At 42.0% G+C, this 26,524-nt stretch overlaps 1 protein-coding gene across 2 annotated transcripts in view; it reads left to right on the top strand.

Annotated features, from left to right (window-relative positions):
* Positions 1-1,161: 1,161 nt before the first annotated feature.
* Positions 1,162-26,524, top strand: part of syde2 (synapse defective 1, Rho GTPase, homolog 2 (C. elegans)) — a 45,081-nt gene continuing 19,718 nt past the window's right edge. The window contains exons 1-4 of one of the 2 annotated variants that reach the window (XM_007550821.2): positions 1,162-1,509; positions 10,563-10,855; positions 11,534-11,924; positions 20,962-22,094. In XM_007550821.2, the coding sequence (XP_007550883.1) occupies positions 1,392-1,509; positions 10,563-10,855; positions 11,534-11,924; positions 20,962-22,094 (1,935 nt within the window). In that variant the 5' untranslated portion in view covers positions 1,162-1,391. The other variant, XM_007550819.2, reaches the window with a different exon arrangement.

Here is a 26,524-nt window from a genome sequence, read left to right as displayed (position 1 = left end):
CAAAAATCGGAATTGCCAAAAATCGGAATTGAGTCACTTCAGGCTGCAGTGTGAACGCACCCTGAGGTTGTCACCTTCATCTTAAAAAATAAATTATTCTTGTGAATCCTGAAAGTACATTCCACATAAAACTATGAGTCCTTGATTCAATGGTTGGGTCATTACAAAAAAACTAGTTATCAATATCAGTCAAGAAAATGTTATACATTTCTTCAGGATTCATCAGTTTCTCCCAATGAATTTCACTTTTCAATTATGATATTGTTTACAGTTGTACCCAAAGGGTGTTTCTAATGTTTGATGTAAGTTTGTACTTTGCTTTTGCACGATGATGTGAACAAACCGAAACCGCAAAGAAGATATGCAGTAAAAATGCGAAGCATATGTATAATGCATTAAAATGACAGTGTAATCTGTCATAATGAAAACACAACAAAGCTACAATGGTGTAAGAACTTTTCACTTAGATGACACTGACTTTTTCATTGATATGAATACTTTGATAGATAGATAGATAGATAGATAGATAGATAGATAGATAGATAGATAGATAGATAGATAGATAGATAGATAGATAGATAGATAGATAGATTAGTGACTTGCGGTGAGGTTCATACCTGGTGAGGAACCGACTTAATTATAATCGGATTTACAAATCTAGACCCCCTGCATGTTATTGTTTACATAAGGAAATTTCTCGCATGCTACAATGNATGTGACAGACATAATCCCTATCCTTTGGGAAAAGAGTAAGAGTGGTATGTGGAATGGATAGTTAACCACCATCCTCCTTATTGTTTCCTGCTGATATTTGTTAGATATTAGTTTTAATAACATGATTTAAAGAAGAGGAAGAAAAACTCTTATCTGGTGTATTCCACTCCCAAAGACCTTCTGCCCTGGGTAAAGAGCCATGCCCCACATATGACAAATACACCAGACAACAAATAGTCTGGTGTGACTCTGGGCTGGTAATTAGTCATGTAGCAAACTATTACCCTGGAACCTATTAATCAGGTAAATGGGCTAAAATTACGCTTATTTTCTTTGAATAACCTGCGCTTGAAATCTTTGAACTTTGAACCAAGAAAATATTTCAAACATCTGAGCTGCAAACATAGAGAGAGGCGCTAGAGAGGAGGGAGGACCGGAGAAGAGAAGTGTGTGCAGTGTGTGTATAGTACAGGAGAGAGAGAGGTGGTGCAGTTGAGCGAAGCGGAGTCCGTAGTGTTTCAGTGGGGCAGCAGAACAGAGGTGACAGCGGAGAATGGAGAGGAGCCCGTCCGCTCGGCGAGCTTTGACCGAGGAGAACCCGCTCGGTCCTTCCCCTCTGGAGCCAGCGTGCTGAGAGACACCGGGAGGAATTAGCCGGAGGGGGGCAGAGGAAAGGAATGGCTGATCCTCTGCGGAGGACTTTACTAGCAAAACTACGGGGGAAGAAGTCCAAAAAAGGAGCGACGCTCAGCGGTGGATACGGATCTGCTGCTGCGGCGAATGGGGGCCGAGAAGGTAAAGAAAAAGTTTTCCCCGAGGAGCCTCGGCCGGTCGTTTTGCTCACAGGGCTGGATTTCACGGCAGAGAGAATGAGCGCGTACGAGAATTATGTAGACGGAGCGCTGGTGCAAACAGAGGGGGCCACAACAGTCCCAGAGAGTCGCGCAGCGGAGGTGGCTGGCTCACGTCCCCGGGAGCCGAGCAGCGGGGGCAGGGTTCACGTTAATGAGCGGCTCCTAGGGGCCCCACTTCAAAGAGACGCGCGGTTTGCTGGGGACGCGTTAGGAGGGGAGGACAGGATTCTCCGGGAGCCCAGATCTGCGGGGATCTCTCTCGAAGGACCGCATGTGCAGATAAAACGCTTCGTTCCTGCGCCGAGGCAATGCGGCTTCGGCGATTCGATCGGGTTCGGGGACAGCTCCGGTCAAGCGTTACACCGAGCGCACGTTCGGGCGCAGACGGGGGTCGTTAGAGCAGCCGTGGCTTGGGTTGCCGATGGTGAGGGGGCAGAGACCAGGAGCCGGGGGTACTCCCGGCACATGGCAGGGACTGTAGTAGCAATTCACGCAAACAACACCTGGAATTTTGACCGCCCCGCTCTGGAGGCATACACTCAAACTTGCGTGCTTCCAAACTCTGAGGAAAACGTTTTAATCAGAAGCATTGAAAGTTATGAGCCTGATTGTGTAAGGCCCAGTGGGGAGACCGCTGGATGCCCTCAGAGCCCGACAGTTTTCCCCACTGACTTGCAGATTTGTGATGTCAAAATGCAAACTCTGTGCACCACAGAGGGGTCACTGGGGTACCCCTTAGATAGTGAAGATGACGATTACTATGACAATGAAATTCTGCCCTTTTATGAAGCAGTTAAACCAAAAAATGTTGCTGGAGTGGAGGTTGCAGAGATACAGGACAAAGGGCAGGGAGATGATGGTGATAGCGCCCAGGAAACAGACAGGCTCAGAACACAGCTGCAAGAGGCCTATTATCTTCTCATCAATGCTATGAATGATATCAGCCTGGATGTTCAGCAGATTAGTGGTGGCTTAGCTGAGCAGCAAGCCACCTCTTCCTGTAGTAGTCATTCAAGAGACAGCTTGTGCTCCAGGCTCTCTGTCAAAAACACCGACAGCGACTCCTGGTCCTCTGGAGGGAACCACAGTTCCCAGCAGCTTTCTGACACTGAATCACTCCTGCTCTGCCTTACTGGAAACCTGGAGTCAAAGGCAAAGCTGATCAGTAAAAGCACGTCCAGCTTGTCAATGACCAAAAGACCAACATTAGTCCGGTCTGCCAGTGATGGAGTTATTAGGTATCAAGGCCTACCTTCATCTTGTACTCAGGCAACCAAACGGGAAAGTGCAGAAGTCCATCATGATAAAGAAGCTTTGGAGTTAAATAAACATGAAGAGGCTGAAGTCTCAAGAGCAGGTGAGCTATCTGAACCAGAGGTGCTTTGCAACACCATCAGCAGCGACGAACTGCTGCAAAATGTTGGAGTCGAGGAGGAACATGGTGGACGGCTGAATGAGAGCAGCGGTTCGGTCAACAGCCTCACAGGTTCTACAGACAGCAACGGCGAAGCAGCAAGTCATTGGGGTCAGGAGGGCAAGCAAGTGCAGGCTGAAGTCCGGACACAGGTGGTCCAGTCGGTCAGCAAAGCCTACGGTGTTACTGTGAACAAGATGCAAGAGTGGATGCACAAGGGTCGTCTGCTGTCGTCTGAGATGAAGCAGCGCATTGAGGGTTCGTCTTTACCTCTCGGTGGAGGCCAGAGCCAGGATTGGTCCTCCACTCAGGCTAACCTCGGAGGCTGCAAACCAGGGGTTCCGGTTCGAGGGAGTAAATCAGTCAAGGTTAAGTCGTCTACAGTCAAGTCTGCAAGACAGCAGCAGCAGCCAGGTAGGAAGGCTACACAGGGTGGCTTCGTCTCCAGGGGAATCCTCTACCCTCCTTCCTCCCATCTGATTGTTGTCATCCTCCTCCACTCATAGTAGACTCCGTCTGGTGGCGGTCCACCCTTCACTCCTCCACTTTCGGATGCAAAGCAAAGGGACGAGACACCTCAGACCTCTTGCTTTCCTTTGTAGGGGTTCTCTAACCGGTGGCGGGCTTTGTCCTTCACACTAATTTAGGAGCATTTTAACACTAAATTAATTGCACATGAGGTTGTAGGTCAAAATACTCACAGCATAGATCCAGTAACAACTAACTCACTCTTCTGTTAGATTGTTCTCAGTGGTGTTGGTGGTGGGGTTTTATGTGTGTGTCTTTGTCTTTATATTTATATTTTTTATTTTAATGTTTGATTCTGAGGAAAAGGTAAAATAATTTTCTATTGCAGTTTTTATGAAAGACACGGAAACATCTGTATCAGGAAACCACAAGTGAGCTCATTAGTCAGAAGATTTCTCTGTTTAACATATTGCCACCAATTTTACAGCTTTTCTTGACCAATTTGTAGCTAGAATCGGAACGGAACTTGGTATTTATTAGTTTCCATGAACCACACGGTTCTTACTCTCATTTTTTCCTCATTTATTTTCTTCCACATTCTCTCTTCTCCCCGTCTCTGCTGAGCTTTTCCACAGCTGTGGCCAGAGGAATCCAAGGCGGGAGAGAAGCCACTGCAGTATTTTTCTGCTGCGCTCGTGGTGTGTGATTTGTTTGAGAGAAGAGGGGGTTGTGCTGTCATGTCGCTTTCCTCCCCAGTCATTTGCTCTTGACAGCCCAATGGTAGTTTGCATTTTAAAGAGACTTTGAGTTGAATTTTTGAAATGCCATTCTTGTTTTTTTAGCTAGTTTGAGTTGTGTCACCTAATTCCTCACCATGACTGAACAAAATGAAGGGTGATTAAGTATTTATTGAGGTCATTGCTTTGCTTATCTTGGGAAGCTCTTCACACCTTACAAAAAATCTAAAGTTATTCAATACTCACTTAAAGCTCTTGTTTGAGTTGTTTGAAAATGCCCTTAGATGTCTTTGGATCTCAAACTTTAGTGTAAAGTTAGTAAGTCAAATCTCCTAGTTTGACTTCATAACATTTTTTGCTCCAACTTTTCCATTCAGCACTGTTTCTAAACATACACAGCTTTATGTATAATATCTTTTGTGAACATAAGCCTGCCTACGCACCTCTTTGCTTTTGTTTGTTCGTGTTTGTATATGAAGTCAAAAGATTTATTTTGTTTTGGTGTGTCAGAGAAGGCAAGCTGGCAGGTGGGCATGATCCAGGTGTCCTGCTTTCACCTGGCATTAGGTCATGAGTCATGCATTTGGTAAATATCGTGTTAAGTCTCAAAAGAATTTGGCGGTGATGTTTCTATGCCAGTTTATGACTAGAATATTTTGAAGATGTGCAGACTTTCTTTCAAAAAGTATAAAGAAAAGAACAGTATTAGTGCTGTATGCTGTCTTTAAAGTAGTTTAACTTAATTTAGTAGACATATTTACTACTTTTTAAATTAAGTAGTAAATATGTCAGAGTAGCCAACCTGTTAGGGCAAAAACTGGAAATGGAAAAAAAACAGATTTTGTTTCAGCTGCTCAAAACATATGTATTATTATCTTGAAGTGCTTCCATTTACACACGAGACCTCACAAAAACAGAAGTTTTAGCATTTCATATTTTTGATTATGTAAGCAGATCTTTAAGTGTTTTGACCTGGTCTGTACCAGCAACTTCCCAAAATATTTGCTGATTTTTTTACCAAGTTGCATCTGCTTCAAAATATACATTTTATGAAATGTAATGTCTTTATTTATAAGTTTCATTAGTTGAGGTCAATAAAGTTTGTTTGATTTACCAAATTCCTTTTTTCCTCCAACCTCCCAGCTCATTTTACTAAGTTGCGCTAAGCTAGCTTAACTTGTGAATCTTTAGATTTATGACAAAGGCATAAGATTAAAGTTAAAACAATAAATTCTATCAAGCAAAACCAAATATTTCCAAACCTTTTACCTAATCTTTTGAAAACAAGGAGTTTAATATGTTTTTGCTGAACTTCCTAAATCCATCACTATTTGCTGGTCCTTGGGCTCTGTGTGTGTTACAAACAGTGATTCTTCTGTTTATTGGGTACACCAGTTCAAACAGTTGAACACAGTAAATCAGCAAGTCACATGACAACAGCTCAACAAATTTAGCCATCTGGATGTGATGAAAACGACTTTCTTAAATTAAAAAGCACTTCAGTGAGCTTAACGTTGAGATTTTAAAACACAACTATTTATAAGGTTTAAAGAAAATGATCCCTAAATCAGCTTGTTGATTTCAGAGGTTCAAAGAGTGTTTGCAGACGAACTGGAGAGCCTAATAAATCAACAGGAGCTCAAATAACCCCACCTTACAACCACACTATGCAGAACTCCATCTTTAAACTCACAATATGTTGAACCTTCAGACAGATGAGCTGCAGCAGCAGAGGACTAGACCAAAATTGAAGCTTAAAACTGGACTTTCTACTGAAAAAAGCTTCACGGTCCGATGAGTCTTCATCTCTATGGCGACATTCGATGATCAGAAAATCATAGATCAATCCTGCCTTGCATAACCGGATCAGGCTGGTGATAATGAAATGGCAAGGCTTCATGCTGGCCATGTTCATCAACATTATACAGTTACGTATGTGTATGCTAGACACACGTACCCTTATATAAATTTGTTGTGTTTTGAGAAAGTGTCTTCAGAAACACATGACACAACTGAGGGTGGCGGTACAAAGATTGTCTTGTCTTATAGCCTTGACAGATTTATTGATGTTGCAGATATCAGCTGGAAGAAACTTAAGGCATCAGGGATCGTACCGGGATGGTTTTATGAGATGTTTGAGTCATGATGGCGTCTGCTGCAAGGAGTGGGGAGAGCACTAGTTTTTATTAGCTTTTAAGGGACTTCAGAGCTCCTTTTAAAAGGGCTGTTATTGTTATTTCAGTTTTTGTGCTAATTAAGCCATTTCTGTGTCCTCAAACTTAAATTTTAACCAGCACAATAAAACCCAAAAAAAGAAACACTGAGAGAACTGCAACACAGAGGAAAAAACTTGGCTCTTCAGCCAACATATTGAGGACAGCACTGGCAGTACGTGTCAGTGGGATGCAAGTGTTGACATGTGATGTAACCCTGAGCGATCTTAGCTCTGTCCTTGTGTAAAAAGAAAAATCTACACTGACAATCCTCATTAACATATGAATGAATGTCAACAGGAATGCATGGCACCCAGCAAAAAGATTCGCTCTAAAGGGAGCTCACAAACCCCGTATACACAACAAAGTTGTGTCTGTAGGGAGGAGAAAATGAGCTGCTGTGTGTTTGCTCCTATCAAAAGAGAAGCCTCTATGACGAAAAGGAAAATCAGGAAAGAAATTAAAAGCCTATGGGAAAGTGGATCAAGTGCTTTGTCTTTGTGGAGTAAAAGATCCAGCCACTCATAAGGTTTAGAGATGAATGTAAGTGGGTTTACTCTGTGGCTCACACAGCGCAGATCTGCTTCGGCGCTAACAGATTTTTCCTTGGTAACTTTGCAAACCATAACACTCCTCCCCATCTGTGCACCATCTTTCTTTCTTTCTTTCTTTCTTTCTTTCTTTCTTTCTTTCTTTCTTTCTTTCTTTCTTTCTTTCTTTCTCTCTTTCTTTCTCTCTTTCTTTCTTTCTTGTCACAAAGACACAGTCCTGTATTATTGGCTTTGGCCATCTGTTACCTTCAGGTCAGGGGTCCATCAGTTCTCTCTGCAGTGATCACAAGATAATTTAGGCTACAAAGAAGCTGAAAGGGGCCTTGACAGTTTTTAATGTATATGAAAGATATAATACTACATTTTCCATAAGTGTTTTTGTTGGATTGGTTTTGTGGTTGCACCTTTTCTTCCTTTTCCTAAAACTGTCCTTCATCTTCTAAATAGAGAATTTATGTATTTTATTTATGCATCTTAGATGCTTTATTTTGAATAATCAAATGCCTTTCAGAGGGCATTAAACCTGCTTCCTGCCTTAACTTGAAGGATGAAATTTTACATTTACAATATTTTCCTTGAAAACTTATTAACCAGCTAACAAACTTAGCTTTCATCTCACCTTTGCTAATCATAATTATTCCTTTTTACTGTTTCATTTTGTCCTTATGTTGCCTCTTAGAATATCTTAGTTTATTTCAGCGGTCTTATAAACTTTTCAATTATATAACCACAATATATCTTGATGTTTTTTAGGATAAAATCCCTAAATTCTTAGCAATCCTTTGTCTGCTTTTATCAGGCTAAATAACAGACTGAGAGGTGAACGAGGCCTATAAATTGTCTAACATCTGACAGCAGTTAAAAGAGGCCAAAATTTTACAAATTGGGTCCAACTTGTCCGGCTTGTTGTTTGTTTTGGAAGCTGCTGCTGCTGTAAAGGAGTGTGATGGTGAAAGGAGACGGCAGCAAAGATTTAAATCTCCAGCCGTGGTCTGGAATGCCGTTCGTGTTGGAACATGCTTCCTTTTCTAGTTATGAAAGACCCCTTGAAGAAGACAGCTTGTCGACAAAAGCACCGTGTGTAGTCTCGGCATCAGGGTCAGTAGTTCTGGAGAGGTTTTGGTTCTAATTGCTCCTTTTTTTTTCAAATAAAAATATTTTGTTTTGTAGAAATAAATTAAAAGTGACTTGATTTCTATATTTAAGGTTGCTTTTTAGCTTTGTTTGTTGTTTATGGGTCTTTGTCCATCCTGAAACCAAAACGTCTTTAAATTCTAGTTTCCCTGGTAAGAAATTGAGTTCATTGTTGCAAATGATCAGTTTTAGGTAAAAAGGTTAAAGTTTTTAGTGTATTTTTCCTTACAAAACACAGTTAATGGTGCACCGTAGTACAATCCCCCGTTTTCTGCTACAGTACATTCTAACCTGATGAATTTTCAATAAAAATTGAAAGGCTACCTGAAACGCAGCCAGACTGGAGCAGATGAAATCATAGCATCACAGATGAGTGCAGCCTGGCAGTTCAAGCCCACACAGTCACGCATGGAACTCAGCGAACCAGCAGAAATAAAATCCTGGCTTCTCCTTTTACAAAACCTCTAATATTACTCAACTGCAGGTCCTCAAAAATCTCTAATCGAGATTTTGCAAACACACAATACAAATGTGATTCTGAATGCAAGTCCTCTGTAAATGAAGCAAAAAGAAGGTTCTGCTTGTGTAAGACATCAAATGAAAAACAAGAAATGTTGTTACTCGTTCAAGATTAGGATTTTACTGTGCAAACAAAGCTGATTCAGAAATCAAATTAACTGGAATGTTTACAACAAGGTGGAGCGTAAGAGAGTTTAATCCCCAACTTAGATTAGTCCATTCCCACATAATGTTCTAGCTGTAGCTCAGGAAAGATTAACCCCTTCTTTTGTTGCGGTGTAATAAATTTCAGTGTGTATGTTTACGGGACAATAGTTGCTTTATAAAGCTGTAGATCTCTGGAAAACTGCTAGGATAGGCCTGTGGACTCTAGGCAAGGCATGGCAAGTTTATTTGTGCTGCGCCTTTCAGAAAGAAGACAAAGTGTTTTACAAGGAAATGAAGAAAAAATCCCATTACACACAATAAATATAGTACGAGAATAATAGTAAAATTTTAATATAAAAGAATGAAATGCTAGAAGGAACATTGAAAACAAATAAATAGCTCAGACACAGTTGATGTCACAACAACCCATTGGTATTATGGACACCAGGACTTGGTGACTGTAGCAAACTGTGGTTGTGTGATCACACAGAAACATAAAGTTGTGTTATTGGCTTATAGTTGTAGGAAATGTAAAACTCCATAGTTGGAGTTGGACTAAATGTGTAGATATTGAATTCTGCTTGCCCGAGAAGAGAGCCTGGAGGAATTCCCTCACGGTTGTTGTTTGTTCGCACTTATAACGGATAACTGATCTGCCAAGAACATTTTAACCAACTTTTCCAGTGGTATTGATCAACATGTTATGATCAACTGTGTTAAATGCAGCACTGAGACCCACTCACATGAATACAGATGGTTTTTACAGTTCAGCATCTTTTTTGCTTTTTATACATTCTGACGTACCTGAGAACTCACTCTTCATTGGCACTATTACAACTATATTTTATGCTAGATCTTCTGCATAGAATGTCGAATTTTCTAAAAGAAAGTAAAAATATCCCCAGGTTTCTAATTTGCTCTGCTACTCGGGCATGCATGAAAAAATAATTTTCTGGAGAAGTTGGCATTAGAGCATGTTGGAGGGGCTCGAAGGAGAGCTGGAGGAGATCAAAACAGCATTTTATATGAGCCTGCTCTACAAGTTAGAGCAGGATGCTGGCCTCCTTCTGCACTGTGCTTTACTTGTCACACTCTTGTGCATGGTTGTGTGGTTTTTTTTCTTCTCTGTGCTTGCATCTGTGATAAATTCTTGCATCTTCTTAGTATCTGATTGGAAATCTCCTCCTAGCGGGAACTGTTTTCTCCAGTCCCTCGAAGCATGAAGTGCTAATGCAGGTCACATCTGTATTACCGGAATGTTTCGTTTGTTTATTTTTTTAACATGTCTTCACCTTTTACCAGTCTCCTCCTCCTACTCCTTTCTGAAATGTTGGCTCTTTCTTGCATACTTTTTTCTGATCTGCTACAGCAGAAGGTATGCGTGCAAAATCCCTCTATTTCCTCTTGGAAGTGTGAGTTCACAGATTCCCAAAGTTAACCCTGAAGAGGGTAGTTTCTGGAAATAATGCTGGAGGGCATTGAGGGAAATTATGATAGTCCATCCGTCTTTGAATCCACGAAAAAACAGAGAAAAAATTAGCAAAGAAATATTTAAACCACCTGGCATTACTAAATATTTTCACACTTGTGGTTTGTTGATGTAAATGTTTTCTTCAGCCTGTTGTGACTTGAATAGTTTCAGATGAAACATCCACTTCTCTAATTCAGTTCACATCAGTAATTACTGAAATTATACTAATCACGATGATTATTAGTTCCGTTTTTTAACCCAGGAAATAACTTTTTCATTTTATTTTCCGGCCTGCTGCAGTCTCTCTCACGGTCTGCCTTTGTGTCCTCCACTTTCTCAGCTTTCATTGAGAATTTCCAAACCCCGTGTGCTAACGGCAGAGAGGCCAGCAGACTGACCAACGAGCCTTCATCATGGAGCCCACAGCTCACCACCACCATTACCGTGTCCAAAAAGCGCAACTGGCTGCAGCAGAGCTCCCAGCCAAAGAGTCACTGCACCAAGGATGAGCTGCAAGGCATGCTGGGAGCTGAGGAGAGCTGTCAGCTTCCTCCTGCTCCCAGCCCCTCGCCTGAATTTGTGAGATCCACAGGTGGAGCGCTGCCACGGCCAGTACGCCCACAGATCCCTCAGGTTAGATCCTCCACAGATGTATGAGATTAAGGTGACTGTGTTAGCTTAGCATTGGTGAAAAAGCAGAAACGTCTATGACAGGGTGAGTCTTTTTACCATGTTACAACTAGGGGTGTCCTTATGCTACTTTTTCACTCCTGATACGATACCAATATTGACCTAATACCATATCAGTATGCATCATTCATTCTTTTATTACATAGTTTGTGGTGTGGAATGTTAGAAAGGTGATACATTACTCAAACAGAGACCAGCAGTCAACAACAACAGGCATGACAACATGCTGATATCCAACAATTTTAGATGCAAGCTCATAAAATCTGATGCTCATCTATTGGCTGATATCGGATCGATTTCCGATATTAGTATCAGATTGGAACACCTCCAGTTATAATCAAGCTTTAATGTAGTTTATCATGATTTTATATGACAGATAGAAAACACAGATGTGAAGAGGAAGGAAAATAATACATGGTTGTCAAGACATTTTTTACAAATAGTAATGATAAGGAGAAAAGTGTGGGTTCCATTTAGAGAAAATTTAACCACAAATTAGAAACAAAAGCAGAATCACAAAGATTAAGGAACACAGCAGACAAGTCAGTGTTAAAGTTAGATGTAAAGAGGGTAAGACTTTAAAACAACAATGGTTTGAAACTCTATTTGTCTTGTTTTCAGGTGGTGGTTGGTCAGTGTAAGGTGTCTCCTCATCCCCGGAGCGTGGACCCGTCGGAAGAGAATGACGCAGATGACGAGGGGGAGATTTGGTACAACCCAATCCCAGAGGACGATGAACCGGAGACGTCTCGTCGGCCCTGCATTCGGCTGGTCGTCCCACCGCAGGGTGAAGCGCAGAGGCGACCTGGCAGGGGAGCGGACGTGGCTCAGGTCGGCTGGACCTCGGAGGGTTCCAGCGGGCCGGAGGCGGTCATGGAAGGTCCCGGATGCGGTACAGGAGACTTGAGCTCGGGGAATGCTGCACATTCCACGGAGGCGCTACATCTGCACAGACAGATGCTCGCGTGCAAACCTCCAGAGGAGGGGGGGCCCTCCTCCAGCAGACCCACAGGTAAAACCCCCAAAAAAACCTCTTTATTGCTTCTTTCTTTGTGCAGACTTAGTCATTCATGCTTTTTCATTTATTTTATTGAGATGGTGCTTGGGGCCAATTACGTTTTGTCTCCATCAATCATTCAGCAGACTTTTGCGGTTTGCACTGATTATAGCCAACGCTGACAACGATCCTAATCAAGGATTTTTTTTTTTTGCTCTACATAATAAAAGCTAACAATATTAAATATTTTATGTTTAACTGTAAATTTTAAAGACAACTTTCATTTAAGTTTAAATCTTTAAGCCTTTTCATTGTTTTTGCTTAAAGTGTAAAGCTCATCAGATATTACATAAAGAGACAAACTGTCTTATTCTTATGCTCTTTTTTATCGGAGCGGACAGGAGTCAATCCCTGTCTAATCATATCCTCCCATATCAGTGTCCCTCATTAGTTCAGCTCAGACAGACATTAGACAGAAGGAATTCAACACTGACATTCCTCAGAGGAATGATATCCTCTTACTTAACACCGAGTTCACACAATGATCTGTGATCTTTGGAGTTTTTTTGTTCATGAGCAGGGACAGATTCTTGACCCCAAGAGTTTCCGAATAACCTCAGACATGAATCATTGCACTTCTCCTTCACTTTCTTTGCCTCCTCTTTACTCTCCCACCCGTTAGCGACGACAGGATGATGACAGCCAGCACACGGCTTCCCATCTCCCAGTGTCCTTTTCTTTTTCTTTTCTTTTTTCCTGACTTCCGACTTTTTGTTCTCTGTGATGTGGCAACATGGTAGTTTGAACTATTTGGCACATCTTCATCTGAGCCTTTAATTATAACGCTTCTCTGTGGCACGCAACAGCCATTACAGTTGTACGAACACAAAAGCAGTGTGAATAGTCTGGCTCATTCTTGGGCTCTTGTTTCTCCCAGCGACAGTTTGAAGGCTTGAAATGAACACACTGACAGCTTCCCTCCACAAAGAACCAAAACCACAGCAACCGAGACCCGAAACCTTTTGAAACTATATATTTTCTATATTCTTCTGTGTTATGAGAATTTTGCACCAACCAGCTTTAGCAGCAGTAATGATTAGTAGCTGATAAACTCCTTTAGCCTGATTGTGTAGCGTCCAGCTAACTCCTGGCGCTCAGATAACATCATGCATGGTTAAAAAAAAAAAAAAAAAGACTGTCTGTCCTGCAAGACTTTCCTTGTGGGATTAGAATTAATCCAGTCCTAAATGAGTCTCAGTGTACCGGTCCAGGAACGGCTCTAATCATACTGCACAGCCTCACTAATCATTCAGCACAGAGCTAATTAAAAGCTATTCCTTAGCACACCTTTTATAGAACTGTGTTGTTTTTGTTGTCAAATTGAAAATTTCAGGCATCAGGTTGGACAATATTGAATGTTAAAGAGGCTTGTTTAATGAAACGGTATTCTACGGTATAACTCCATCTAAGTCTGAGAATGTCCCTGTTCCATCCGAAGAAAAGCATCCCCTCAGCATGATGCGGCCACCACCTTGTTTCTCCATAGGAATAGTGTGTTTGAGGTGATGCATATTGGGCCAAATGATCAATTTTAGGTTAATCTGATCAGAGTTTCTTCCCACATGTGTTTACTCTCTTACTTATAGCTTTCTTTCAACAATAACTTTTTTCTTGTCAATCTTTTCTTTTTATAAATACCATATATGTGGAGTGCAAACTAAAGCTTTCCTTCTGACAGATTCAGAAGGAAAGCTTCTGAATCTTTCCTTGAGCCTGAGCTGTGCATCTTCTCCAGATTTATTGCTCCTCTGATCATTACTTTTTTTGTAGATATCTCTGTAGGTTTGAAATGTGAAACACTGTAGAGGAATAGCCTGGACATGAATTATATGCAAGTCTTTTACTTTGCTACCATTCAGAAACCTGTGCTATGTTTATGCCTTGCAGTAAATATTTGTGTTTTCCTGCAGCCAGGCCTGTGATGGTGTGGTTTTACTTGTTGCTGTGAAAATGAGAGCAGCGCGTAGCGGTGTTGTTTTCTTTTTCCCCCCCGTTTTTCCCTCCTGCTCTGGAACGGCCTGCTGCATGTTGACTTTGCAGTCGATTCCAGCGGGTTTGGTGATGCCATCCCTCAGTTTACAGCAACAGAAACGGAGCTGCGTCTCCTGCTTTGTGTCGTCAACCATCATGGAGGCTTGTCAGTGTGGTGTGGATACGGCGAGTTCGCTTTGCCTCGCTGTGTGCCTTCGTCTCCAGTTATAAACGGCCTCGACCTTCAGAGTTTACTGTGGCATTGCGGTTGCTGTTAACAGAGTTTGTATTGACTGCAGAGGGACACTCCTCCTCTTTAAACTGGTGGGGCGTGCTGGGGGTGAGGGGTGGTGGTGGGTTCAGGGCAGCAGCCTGCAATGAGCTGTCAGCCTCTCATCTGTTGATCAAAGAATCAGGAGCTGGAAATTAGGAAAAAATATATAATAATAATAATAATAATAATTCAGACTGCTTTTCTCCCTCTGTTTTAGCAAGCAAGAGTTGTTATGTAGCTATTCAATACTAAAAAAGTTTCTAATTTGTTAAAGAAAGAAAATCATTGCAGCTTAGATACCACATGTCCTTCACACATTCACAAACTACTATAAAATGTTTCCAAATAAAGAGAAAAGTTGTAGTAATGACTTGATGAAGTGTCGTAATCGTAAAGTTATGCAAACACTCTGTACTGAAAACCATCAGGTCATGTTGCCATTTGAATGCTTAAAGTGGCTGAACTGCCAGCACACCCTGTTCAGTCTTCTGATAATTCAACTAATTTACATCATTTTATGTGGCGGGACCAGATTAGGACTGCAGGATATCAGGAAAATGAACAGTTGTGACACAGTTGGCTATAATTGCGCTGACTATCAGTTGTGAACCCATGTTTTTGTTTTCAATCATAATTTCCCCTCCACTTTGTAAATTGAAGCATTTCGTTGACTAGAATGTCAACGAATGTCCATACATCAAGTTCTTCAAACTGACCAAATATGATATTTGTATTTAGAGTGTTTATGCAGATCACTTGAAATATAATAAAATATCAAAACTGGATTAAACCAGACCTTAGCGAATGCAATAATGAGCTCAGTGACATTCCAATGGTGACTTGATGTATCTTGCAGCTCTCAATGTTTCATTTCTCTTATGTCATTGCTTTGGAATGCACTCCTATGTGCTTTATTTTTATATTTTGGTTTGTAGTTAGGTTATATTTTAGTGACTATTTTCACTTTCATGCAGACATATCCAATAATAGAAGTGTTTGCAGAAAACAAACAGACATTGTGAAAAACATTCTACGTTAGACACTGAACACATCACTTCATGCAAATACATTTAATATTTTCAGATAAAAAACTGTTTAACTGCTTGTCATTCATTTACACCCACTACATTTAGTACGATAGCATTTTCTCCAAGAAACTAAACCATTCAGTCTGTGCTTGCTGATTACTTCTAGTAATACCTTAAATATCTGGGATCTTAGGGGTTGAGCAGCTTATTTCATCCTGAGGTCTTCTAAATATTCTAAGTTCCAAGAGGCGTTTGGTTAATTAAGTCTGCCAAAACATGTTTCTCCTCCTCAACAGTCAGAGGTGTCGAAGCGTTATGGCTTGTGTCAGCTTCAGTCTGCTGGGATTTATTTGTTTAGCTCCAGTTTTACCTGTCAGTCTTGCTCCTTTTCCTGTCTTTTCAAATGAGGCCACCCTGACCAAACTTCAGACAGAGTCCCAGTTTGTTCTCCAGTCCTGGCAGAAGAGAGTTGGTTGTCTGGCGAATGAGTGACCAGTGTCCTCTCTGTTCACCTCCCTCTGAATACACAGCAGCTGCTGCTCTTAGGCAAATAAAACATCAAACAACAAGCCCCCCGCAGACTGGACGGCTTGCTTGGAGACAGCAGACACATAATTTGGCTCCAACACATTTATTTAATGTAACTTACCCTGTAAGTCTTTAGTTTCTTACTAACATCTGTGCAGACAGAGGCATGGTTTTCCATATGAACCTTTTGATTAAACCCAACATGGTCAACTATTGCTGCAATGTCTCAAAGCTTTCATAATGTGATATGTAGGAAATGTTTTCATTTGTGCAGACCAGTAGCACATAAATACTCAAGCTTTGCTCATCACAATTTCTATCCATACCAACATATAGGAATCAAGGCTTTTGACGTTTGCAAATCCCATTGAATTCCTGTGATTCCAATTCATATTTTGAACTTCCTGTTTCTTGTTTAACATGAAAATGAGCTCATGAAGGATCCACTTTCATCTGGCAGGCCAGAAAATTGACAGGCCTCTTACTTATTGAGCACGAATAGCAATGTCTGCTGAATTAATGAAGTAGTATAAATGTAGATGACTCTGTCCGGTTGGCTGCTTCCTTTTCCCTCGCCGGATACACTACAGACTCCTTGTGTGCTGCCTACTGAGTGACTTTTTGTGCATCTGAATGCTTTGTTTGTATGGACGATAATGATTGATGGACTTTGGGGGTGGTGAACTCACTGGTGTGTTTCCAATCTGTTGTTCTCTTTGGAGCCTGTTTAAGGGAATCTGACTTGGCCAGCACTCAAAACTGGATCAGAGCTATTTCTGGACTTGTTTTGGTCTCGTTGGCTGCAGAGTTCCAGACTTGGCCTTGGTTGATAGCGTTATAGGCAGAGAGTACAAACCTCACAGTTCAATCCCTGAAGCTAATCTTGGCTGATGGTTTCAGCGTTTGGGTCTGGAGGAAGTCAGCAGCCCTTAGCAGCAACATTGTGCGAATAGCCCTGGAAAAACAGAGCAGATTCCTTAACACAGAAGTGAAGTTCAGGTCACATAGTTTTCTCTAGAAGATTTTTGATTTCTCTTTTGATAGGTAAAAATAATCATCAGGGCAAAACGAGGCATATTCTCTCCAAATAAAGAGTACGATGGCATCCTTTGCCCAATTCATCTAAAAAAAAAACACCCAAATCCTAAAAATTAGACAATTGTTTCATTGATCTATCACATTCAATAATTTAACATTTCTAAATAAAACTGATTATTTAGAGGTATTCTATTTAACAATGTGTTATTAACTGATATGCTTTTAGAGATAAAGAAATTAGCTTTTGTCCAGAATCAGGTGATTGCAGGTTAGAGGTCACCCTGGACAGGTCGCCAGTCCATCGCAGGGCAACACAGAGACAGACATGGCAACAACCATGCACACACACGCTCACCCATAAGGAGAATCTATACTGACAAATTAACCTAACATCATGTTTTTGGACTGTGGGAGGAAGCCGGAGTACCAGGAGAGAACCCACCATGCACAGGGAGAACATGCAAACTCCATGCAGGAAGACCCCGGGCCGGGAATCGAACCCAGAACCTTCTTGCTGCAAGGCAACAATGCTATTGATATTTTAAGTATTAAAATAAATATTTCCTGAAAAGTTCCTGATAAACAGAGCGTATCTTTTCACACCAGTATTAAGTTCTTAATTTTTGTCCTTTTCTAAGTGTCTTGTAAAAATCTTAGCATGCAGCTTTAATCACTTAGTGAGCCTCTCAGAGTGACTAGCTGACACTAAAATGCTAAGCTCTTCAGGATGTGACTCACTTAAAGTGGATATGGATTGATTGTTCCCTTATCGTTGTTGTTTGTTTCCCAAGAGGAGATGTTGTCATTCATTACTGACAGGAATATTCATATAATATTCGGAGGAAGCTGTTAAATGTGGGCTTGTCTTCAGTTTATCATTATATTGCAAATGTTTATAACCTTGTAAGTTTTCTCACTTTGCTGACCAGAATTAGCACCCACTCACTTTGTTGATTTACAGCAGTGGAGAAATTGCGGCAGTACTATAAAAAAGTTGAGTCATATACCGCAAGTATCATTTTGGCAGGGCTCTAACCAACCACATTGCATGCTTGTTATTTAGGCAAGGCTTTTGATAAGTACTGTAGTGCGACAACCAGACTTCTGCAGCCAGCAAAAAATCATCCAGAACCAAAATATCCAGCGCTGAGTGAAGAGGAGGCAGCTCAGCTCACGGTGGAGTCCCAGTCACCGAGAGAAGAAACTACAGGGCCAACATGTCATTCACACTTTTATTTACACTTGCCATGTTTGCCAGCACACACCCTGGCCCATTTTGTTTTTACGTTTCGCACACTTGTGGCTGACATGCTTGTACGAAAACAGACATGCAAGTGGATACAGGTGGGCAGCCAGGAGCAGCAGATTGTTGTCTCCCCTCAAGGCTTATCAAAGTTTGCTCAGGCTCATTTTGCTCATTTTCTCTTTCTCACACAAATGCTTAATCAAACGACAGCTGAGATTATATGACTGTCTTGGCGTGGGCTGCAGTAGCAATTTGTTTCGTGATGGAATAACACAAAAACAAATGATTAGTTTGTTGTAACTTTGGTGCACGCCTTCACTCTGCACCTGTTTAATGCTGGTGTGGTGAAAAATCAGGGTCATAAATTCCTGGCCTTTGTTAAAGGCTGTCGGATGCCGGGTGCCTGAGGGGGCGGCGGGGTCAAGGGGTCGTGTGTGTGCTCTTTACTTATAAATGCCCTCTCTCTTTGTGTTACAGTAATGTAGGGACTGGAAGAGCATGGTAAATGTTGGGGGTGGGCACAGTTACACGGCTTAGGTGACACCCAGCGGAATGTGGACCTTTTGACCTTTTGACCTCGGAACATGGCCCTGGAGGGTTGAGTGTCAAACCATCGCCCCTGAACCTCAGCTTGTAGGTGTCACATTACTCTGCTGGCTGCTGCCACAAGTCCAAAGGCTACAAAACAACCCAGCCTGTGTGTGTGTGCGTGTGTGTAGAGCAAAAACTATTAACAATGCAGTCGTCAAGATGCAAATCTTGCTGAGAGACTCGCCCTAAATCAGTCAATTGAAGAAAAAAGAACAACAGAGGGAGTGAGAATGAGCTGTGATGATAAAGTAACTTCTTCCTGGGAGTTCCTCTGGGTGTTCCCTTTGGAAATGCTTTAAACTAACATCACAATACTAAAAATATTTGCTTTGGCGAATTACAACTTGTGTGGCGTGTTCTTGTCAACCTGGTAGTTCTCATGTCCAGTGTGTTTAATGTTTGACTCACCAGTCACACGTCCAAGTCAACCAAACTGCAAACCAGGTGATTCTGGTTAACAGTGAATTTCTATTCATTTTATTGAATTAAAAATAATTCACAATTATCAACAGCACATATCATACATATCCTACGTGTTGGTAAAAGGTTTATTTTATTGTTTACTACATGTAATAATTTATACTTCAAAGTTTGTACTTTTTTCCCACAAGTCAGTAAATTGTAGAATCTTCTAATTCTAATTCAGTATTTTTGCAGTAAGGTTAGGACAATCCTCGCTATTTTCTGAGCTACTCTAATAATTCTCTGCAGTTTCCTAAAATTCTTTTTTGTAGAAAGTACCTAAAATAGCTGCTTATATGTAAACTATGCTTCTTTAGATCTTTCGGTGGTCACTTTAAAATACTTTAAATTTGTGAGTGAGCTTTGTCTGATTTTAGTACTCTCTCTCCTACAACCCTTGTTTTAGCCTTGACTGTAGTTCTTTGTGTACTGCTCCCCTCCCCAGATGTTGTTTGGTAAATTTGCTCCTCCAGGGCCCTCCGCCCATATTCTCCATTTTCAGAGCCCCTCTGTCTGGATTACTGGCAGGGCGCTGTGACAGGCAGACACCACTCCACCCGTCTAAAAGGGGGCTTGATGAGGAATCTGAGAGAAAAGCCGTGTTTGTACGTTTACCAGCCAGCTTGCCAGCCTTGCAGTCGACCCTCCAGACCTCTGAGTGTCTGGACAAGGGGCGCCTTTGTCCCTGATCTGCAGGGCTACACCCTGACCCACTAGTGCTCCCCATCTTACCCTCTCTACATCCTGTTGCACCTCAGTCTTTTCACTCTCCAGGCCTGCACCCTAGAATAGCACAGCAGGTCTCCTCTGAAACTAGAGCTGGTGAAGTTGGCAGGACCCGGCTCGCTTTCCACTTTATATCTCTCTGTGTTCTTTCGCCCTCTGAGAAAATCTGAACAAACTAGGAATAATCAGAAATGTATTCCTACTTTCAGTCCACAATAACTAAGAAGGATATTTTGTGAAATAGAACATTTCTGCTCAGCTTGGATTTCTTGTCCACACATGAACTGAGGGTTAGTGAGAAAAACATAGATTTTAAGACTGAATTCCAATATGGTGGATTTAGATATCCTGCAGATAATAAAAACAAATATTTAGGCTCCCACTTTGCACATGCCCATGATAATTTTCTGATTTAGAACTGCAACAGTTTTTATTGTCTCCTCCAGTGACTGTGCTTGCATTAGACTTCAGTTGTTAGCTGAAGAAATTAATAACTGAGAAGAGCAAAAACATCAGAAAAATCCTAATAATTTTATTTTGGATGAGTGCAGCCATGTTTATTGTGGGTACATTAATTTAAAGAAAATTGTTTACAACTTTCTGCTCAGGGTCTGTTTTGGTCACTGATTGTAAACTCCAGCTAATTTTTTAGGTGCGTTTCTAGTTTTGTAAGCAAATAGAACCGACATAAAAGTATTTTCTACACATTTTCTTTGAAGTTGTTAACTTTCTTAATGACTGTCTGGCTTTGCATATGGAGACTTTAACAGTACTATACAGAGTTGGATGTTTATATAAAGTGTTACACAGAGATTGTGTTTACCACTGGATTACTGGGCTGCATGTACGCCTAATCATATGCTGATATGCCATAAAGGTGTAGCGGAGACTGTAATTTATGGCTCCTACATACCTTTCCTTTGCTTTTACGTCCTTTTCCCATTTCTGTCTTCTGGAGACACTGTGTAATTACTAGTGATAACAGGTTAAACTTACATACAGAAAGCAGTAGACATAGTGATTTGGGAAGGTTGCATGTGATGGTCTTCATTTGTTGATTTTCTTATAGATATTTTATAAGAATTACAGTTAATTTGGATTTCTTTTCTTCTGTTGTTTCCATTTTAGATGTACTTGACCTGCCCAACGTTGTTAGCTTCTCTCCTCCCTCGAGCCCAAACCCAACCAAGAAGAGCAGCTCCATCAATTGGTCCTTCCCAGATAAGATCAAGTCCCCACGAACAGTCAGGAAGATTTCCATGAAGATGAAGAAGCTTCCCGAACTCAGCCGAAAGCTCAGCGTCAAAGGGACCCAAAACAGCAACACAAGTAGCAATGGAAACTGTCAGCTAGAGCCAAGGGCCCATTCTCTCCGGGCCACCGGCAGCGGGTCCGAGACCGTCACCCAGACTTCCGGTCCGCCTCGGTTAGCCCCATCCGGAGGTGGGCCGGCGAGCCGCAACGTAATCTCCCGCTACCACCTGGACAGCAGCGTTTCAACACAACACAGCTTCAACAAGAAGAAGAATGACGGCAGCTCAAAGTCGGCCAGCAAAGGCGGCTACCTCAGCGACGGTGACTCACCGGAGCTGGTTGCCAAATCTGGCAAACATGGCTCTGCCGAGGGGAAGGGCGGAAAAGGCAAGGATGCTGAGGGAGGAAGTTCTAGACTCAATGGCACCGAGCTGGACATTGATGCTTTCCGCCATTACAGCTTCACAGATCAGCCTAAGTGCAGCCAGTACATCTCTGGACTGATGAGCCTCCATTTTTATGGTGCTGAGGACCTCAAACCTCCACGCATCGACTCGCGAGATGTTTACTGTGCAATCCAGGTCGATTCGGTTAACAAAGCACGAACCGCACTTCTTACCTGTCGAACATCGTTCTTGGATATGGATCACACCTTCAACATTGAGCTGGAGAACGCCCAGCACCTCAAGCTGGTGGTGTTCAGTTGGGAACCCACGCCGAAACGGAACCGTGTCTGCTGCCACGGAACGGTGGTGCTGCCTGCACTCTTCAGAGTGACACGCACCCACCAGCTGGCGGTGAAGCTGGAGCCGCGGGGCCTGATCTACGTCAAGCTGAACCTCATGGAGCAGTGGCAGAACTCGCTGGACGGCGGGCCAGACGGAGACAGAGAGCCGCAGGTGTTTGGAGTGGAGGCGTGGCGGGTGGTGGAGAGGGAGAACACCGGGCTGATGGTGCCACTCATCATATACAAGTGCATCAACGAGATCGAGAGAAGAGGCTGCCAAGTAAGTGTGTTTGAATGGTGGCTTTGACCATGGATGTTTTCCATTTACTTAACTGGGGTCAGCTTTGGCACTTGTAATTGTTTTGTAATTAAGTGCCTTATTATTTTCTCAGCTAAATTTAGGGGCGTTGAAGATTAACCAGAAGGATTCAGTTATCTGAGTGATGATAGGATGGACCAAGAGACGAATAGATAACTTAGGGCATCGTCTGCAGTAATGTAGGAGTTTCTCTGGTTTGTTGAGGTGAAGAAGGAGCTCAGCCAGAAAGGAAATCTCTGAATTTACTGTATGTTGAACAAGATCCAGGACAGGTGAGAATCATCCCTGCATTCTGACGCCGTTCACAACTAGGTATTTCAGACGTCCAGTCAGGAAGCCTTCAGAGTGGCCATACTTTGGAGGTTTTCTCTCTTTCCCTTCACTTAAATATCTTGCTTTCCTCGAAAATCCTAAAACAGCCGCAGTCAAATAACAAATAGCCCTTCTCAGATGGAAGATGGTGCCTCGTTTTTGATGTTCACAGAGTATAAAAGCCGCTGGAGAAATAACTACGGATTCACAACATCCTTTTAGCTTTGTGAGATGAATGCTCGCCCTGCAGCCACTAATGATGTTGAATGAATCAAAAAGCAGCACACATAATATCACAGAGTTGCTGCCATGGGCAACACAACTCCTTTATTCAGTGAAGAGACAGATGGACGGATTAAGACACTGATGTGGCAAAGATGAAAAGGGATACGAGGATTCTAAACTTTCTTAAAATAATGTTAAAATCATCTCTTTTTCACCTCATTGTATTGTTCATTGTATTGTGTTTTGAGTTGAATATATGTAAAATCTTGGAGAAAAACTAGTGTTGTATTTTACTTTAAACAGCTGGGTGTTGTGATCTCAGGGATCTCAAGTGGTTGTGCAGTTCAGTCTGATTAACACCCTTAATATATTATTTGTTGAGGATGGATTCAGTTTTATGTTTGTTGCAGCTTAAAAGAAAATAATCAGATTTGGATTCTTGTCAAAAAAAATCAGAATTTTGCTTCTTCATCATATCTGGGATTTAAAGACTGAATAGCTGTAGCTTCAGTGGGAGTTGCTTAAAATGAAGATTAATTATATTTGCATGTGAAGTTTTAGTCTCATCAGATGTTTTGCCTTGACAAGAATTCATCGTATGATTTTATATGATCTCCTGTCCCTGGGATACAAAATATGATGTAACACAGAAATCCATTTCCCTTAACCATAGGACAAGAAAATCTATCTTTCAAGTAAGACGTATATGTTGATCTTCATGAGTCAGTAAATGGCTACAATAAACCTGTCCATGTCTACAGTCCACTGTACTGAAAAGCTTTCAAGCAATAAAAACTGATGAAAAACATCAGATGAAGACCCTAGATTTTGACTCACACTAGACAGTGGAGTCTTGGGGTCTTCTAGTCTCTCTTATCAGAAATACTTTAAGGATTTTGCACTCATTTTATTGGGTGAAATGTTTTGGAAAACCCAGTCAGGTTGTGACACTTGTTTCCTGCCTCAAAAAGATAAACTTTTTACAACTCTAGCATTACCATTATCTTTTAAATATGTTGTGTCAGATTTCTTTTCTTTGTTTTTATGACTTTAACCTCCCGGTGCTGTGAGTTTTATCTATTTATCTCTCCTGTCTGTGGATTTCTGAGTCTGACATGTTTGTCTGCTGTCGCTCCCAGCGCTTCTTCTAATCTCTCCCCCATCCTCTTGTTTTCTTGCCTCTTTTTCATTAGTCTCAAATCAACTTCAGGGGTCTTCTGCATGGGAAGCAGACAGAGGTTAGGCTTGGGGTCGACACCGCATTCCAGGGGAATTTCTGCAGGTTTTTGCCCTCAAAATTCACATTTGCTCGTGTCTTTTATGCAGCCGCTCTCTTTAGATAGTCTTGTTGAAATGTGTGTCCTCGAGGCTTTTCTAAGCTTTTAAGATCCTAGACGAGTGCTGGTACTTTGAAAAGACTTCAGAGGGTACCTGTGTCAAAGAATGGAGTTATGTATGTCTGAAAGAAAGTCTTAGAAGAAGCTTTTTGACTCAACTCACATACACGACATATATGATTGAGAATGTTGTGCTTAGATGTGGAGTGTGCAGAGAAATTATCAGTCTTGAAGGAGCTTTATCACTTCTTTTGTAGATGCAGTATAAAATTTTGACAGTCAGTAAATATCTTAAGAATATAATACTGTGTTGAGTTGCCAGTGGCTTATGCAATCAGTTGGTTTGATGGTGTAAGCAGATGGCTTACCATAAAACCATGAGGAACAACATTAAAGGTCCTTTTACAGTAGGAAGCTGTGGTATAAGCATTAATTAAAGAGACAAACAAATCATACAAACAGCTTGACAACTGCTTCACTGGCGTCAACCTCACTCTTGGTGCTGAATGGTTAATCATCAGTTCTCCTGCAGCACTCATTGCTCCAATCCCCTTTTCAATCATCATATCCAGCCCCAACGTCTGAGGAAAGATGCTGCTGTTTTGTTTCTGCTAACTTGACTTTGTCACGAATGTGTATGATTTGGACAAGGTTGTGACGTAAGACGAACCTTCATTCACGTTTAATTCTGACCAAGTTCCATCAGTACCAAATCTAAACAAATACTGACGCAGAGAAGGTAACACAATGTTCCACCCTCAAGGCTTCACAAATGACTCATAACCTTTTTTGGTGTCTATAAGGGTTAGTACCTGAGGTATTTGGATACGCTCAGAGAGGAATTACTGCTCTTTCTACTCAGCCATCTGAGGGGGTTTGATCAACTGGTTAGGATGCCTGTTGGCCACCTTCTTTACCAGCTTGTTGTAGAAGTGTCCTAGTGGGAGGAGGCCTTGGGGCAGATCCAGGACTTGCAGGACAGATGGTATCTTATGACTGTCTTGATAGCGCCTCAGGCTCCCCCCACATGATCCGATGGCTTGATCAGAGGAGATGGGGGAGTAAGGGATTCCTGCATGGGCAAACTTCCAAAGACGAGAGACTTTATATTAAAGATTTGATGCAAGGCAAATTTTACCATGGCCTGTTTGCGTAATCAATGTAGTATTGATCTGAAAGTCTGATTTCAATCAAAGACTGGTAAGAGAAATGCTGCCTGCCTGTTCAAGTCCAGAAGAATCCCCAAAGCGCTTCAAGTTACATTCAGTCATTCACTCATTCACACACACATTCACACTGATGGTGGTGAGCTACATTGTAGCCACAGTGAGTCTGCCATGTGCCGGTGCCACTGAGCCCTCTAAGCACAACCAGCAGGCAAGTGAAGTGTCTTACTCAAGGACACAATGACTGAGCAGTCCGCATTTTTAAAATCTGCTATTTAAATTTGGCGACTCTGGTTAGTTGTAGCCCTGAGTTTCTTGTTCTTAGCGTACAGGAGTGGCAGCTGGAACTATGCTGGACCTTGTGCCAAGTCAAACCTTCTGCTTCAAGGTTCAACATGTTGTGGCTCAAACAGATGGTATTCTTGGTTGCAACAAGTACCTTTATGAGCTGCTTTTGCATTGCTGTCATCCTAAACCATCTGGTGATTCACTTCTGACCTCTGACTTCAACCAGGCATTTCATGCACTCAGCTCCAGCCCTGTTTTCCAAATCATTCTCTGTAAACCCGAGAGACTTTTGCTAGTTAATGAGTAACTCAGCAGGTGTGCGTGCCTGGTGAGTGAATATTAAGAACTTGTCACAATGCTTGGATATGTTGCTGTCCCAAACCATTTCCTCATGGGATAAAGTTAGCATGACTGGCGGTCGTACAGGGATCTCCTGTGACGCACTGCATTTTGGGAGATCATTTCCTCCTGCCAGATGAGGAAAGTAATTCCCAAACTTGCTGAAACATTTGGTGAAATTTCCTTCCTTATTAAGTTAAATCTTACAGCTGTTCCCAGAGCAGGAAAATACTCCACATCATTGACATCCACTCTCCTTTTCAGCTCATTTTGTTCGGAGGTCATTGTGCCTGCTTTATCCCCAAACAGGTCTTGGCCGGTGCCGCCTGTTGTGTTGCCTGGCAGCCACAGAGCGTAAGAGCAAGCCCCTCTTTTCTGCTAACAGCTGTTCTCTGCCTGCACTCAAAGAGACACCATGTTTTTTATTTCTGAATGGACTTGTTGTTCATTGTGTCCAGTGACTTTTATTTACTTGCACACAAAGTCAAATCCCTAATCTGTCCCTCTTTCTCGTGTGAGGTTTAGAAAATCGCCACTGGGTTTTGCGAGGGCAGCTTAGCAGCAGTCGCTCTGCTGGGACAGATAGACATGGCACTGCTCCTACGCTGGAGCCCGGAAAGACTGGCAGTGTGTGTGTGTGTGTGTGTGTGTGTGTGTGTGTGTGTGTGTTTGTGTGCGCACAACCACTCTCCCCCCGCCACTCCCCGCGCTCTCACCTCACACG

Source organism: Poecilia formosa, unplaced genomic scaffold, assembly GCF_000485575.1.
Source record: "Poecilia formosa unplaced genomic scaffold, Poecilia_formosa-5.1.2 Scaffold38, whole genome shotgun sequence".
Taxonomy (NCBI): domain Eukaryota; kingdom Metazoa; phylum Chordata; class Actinopteri; order Cyprinodontiformes; family Poeciliidae; genus Poecilia; species Poecilia formosa.
The sequence above is the reverse complement of the archived record's forward strand: the minus strand, read 5'-3'. Positions and strand labels throughout refer to the sequence as shown.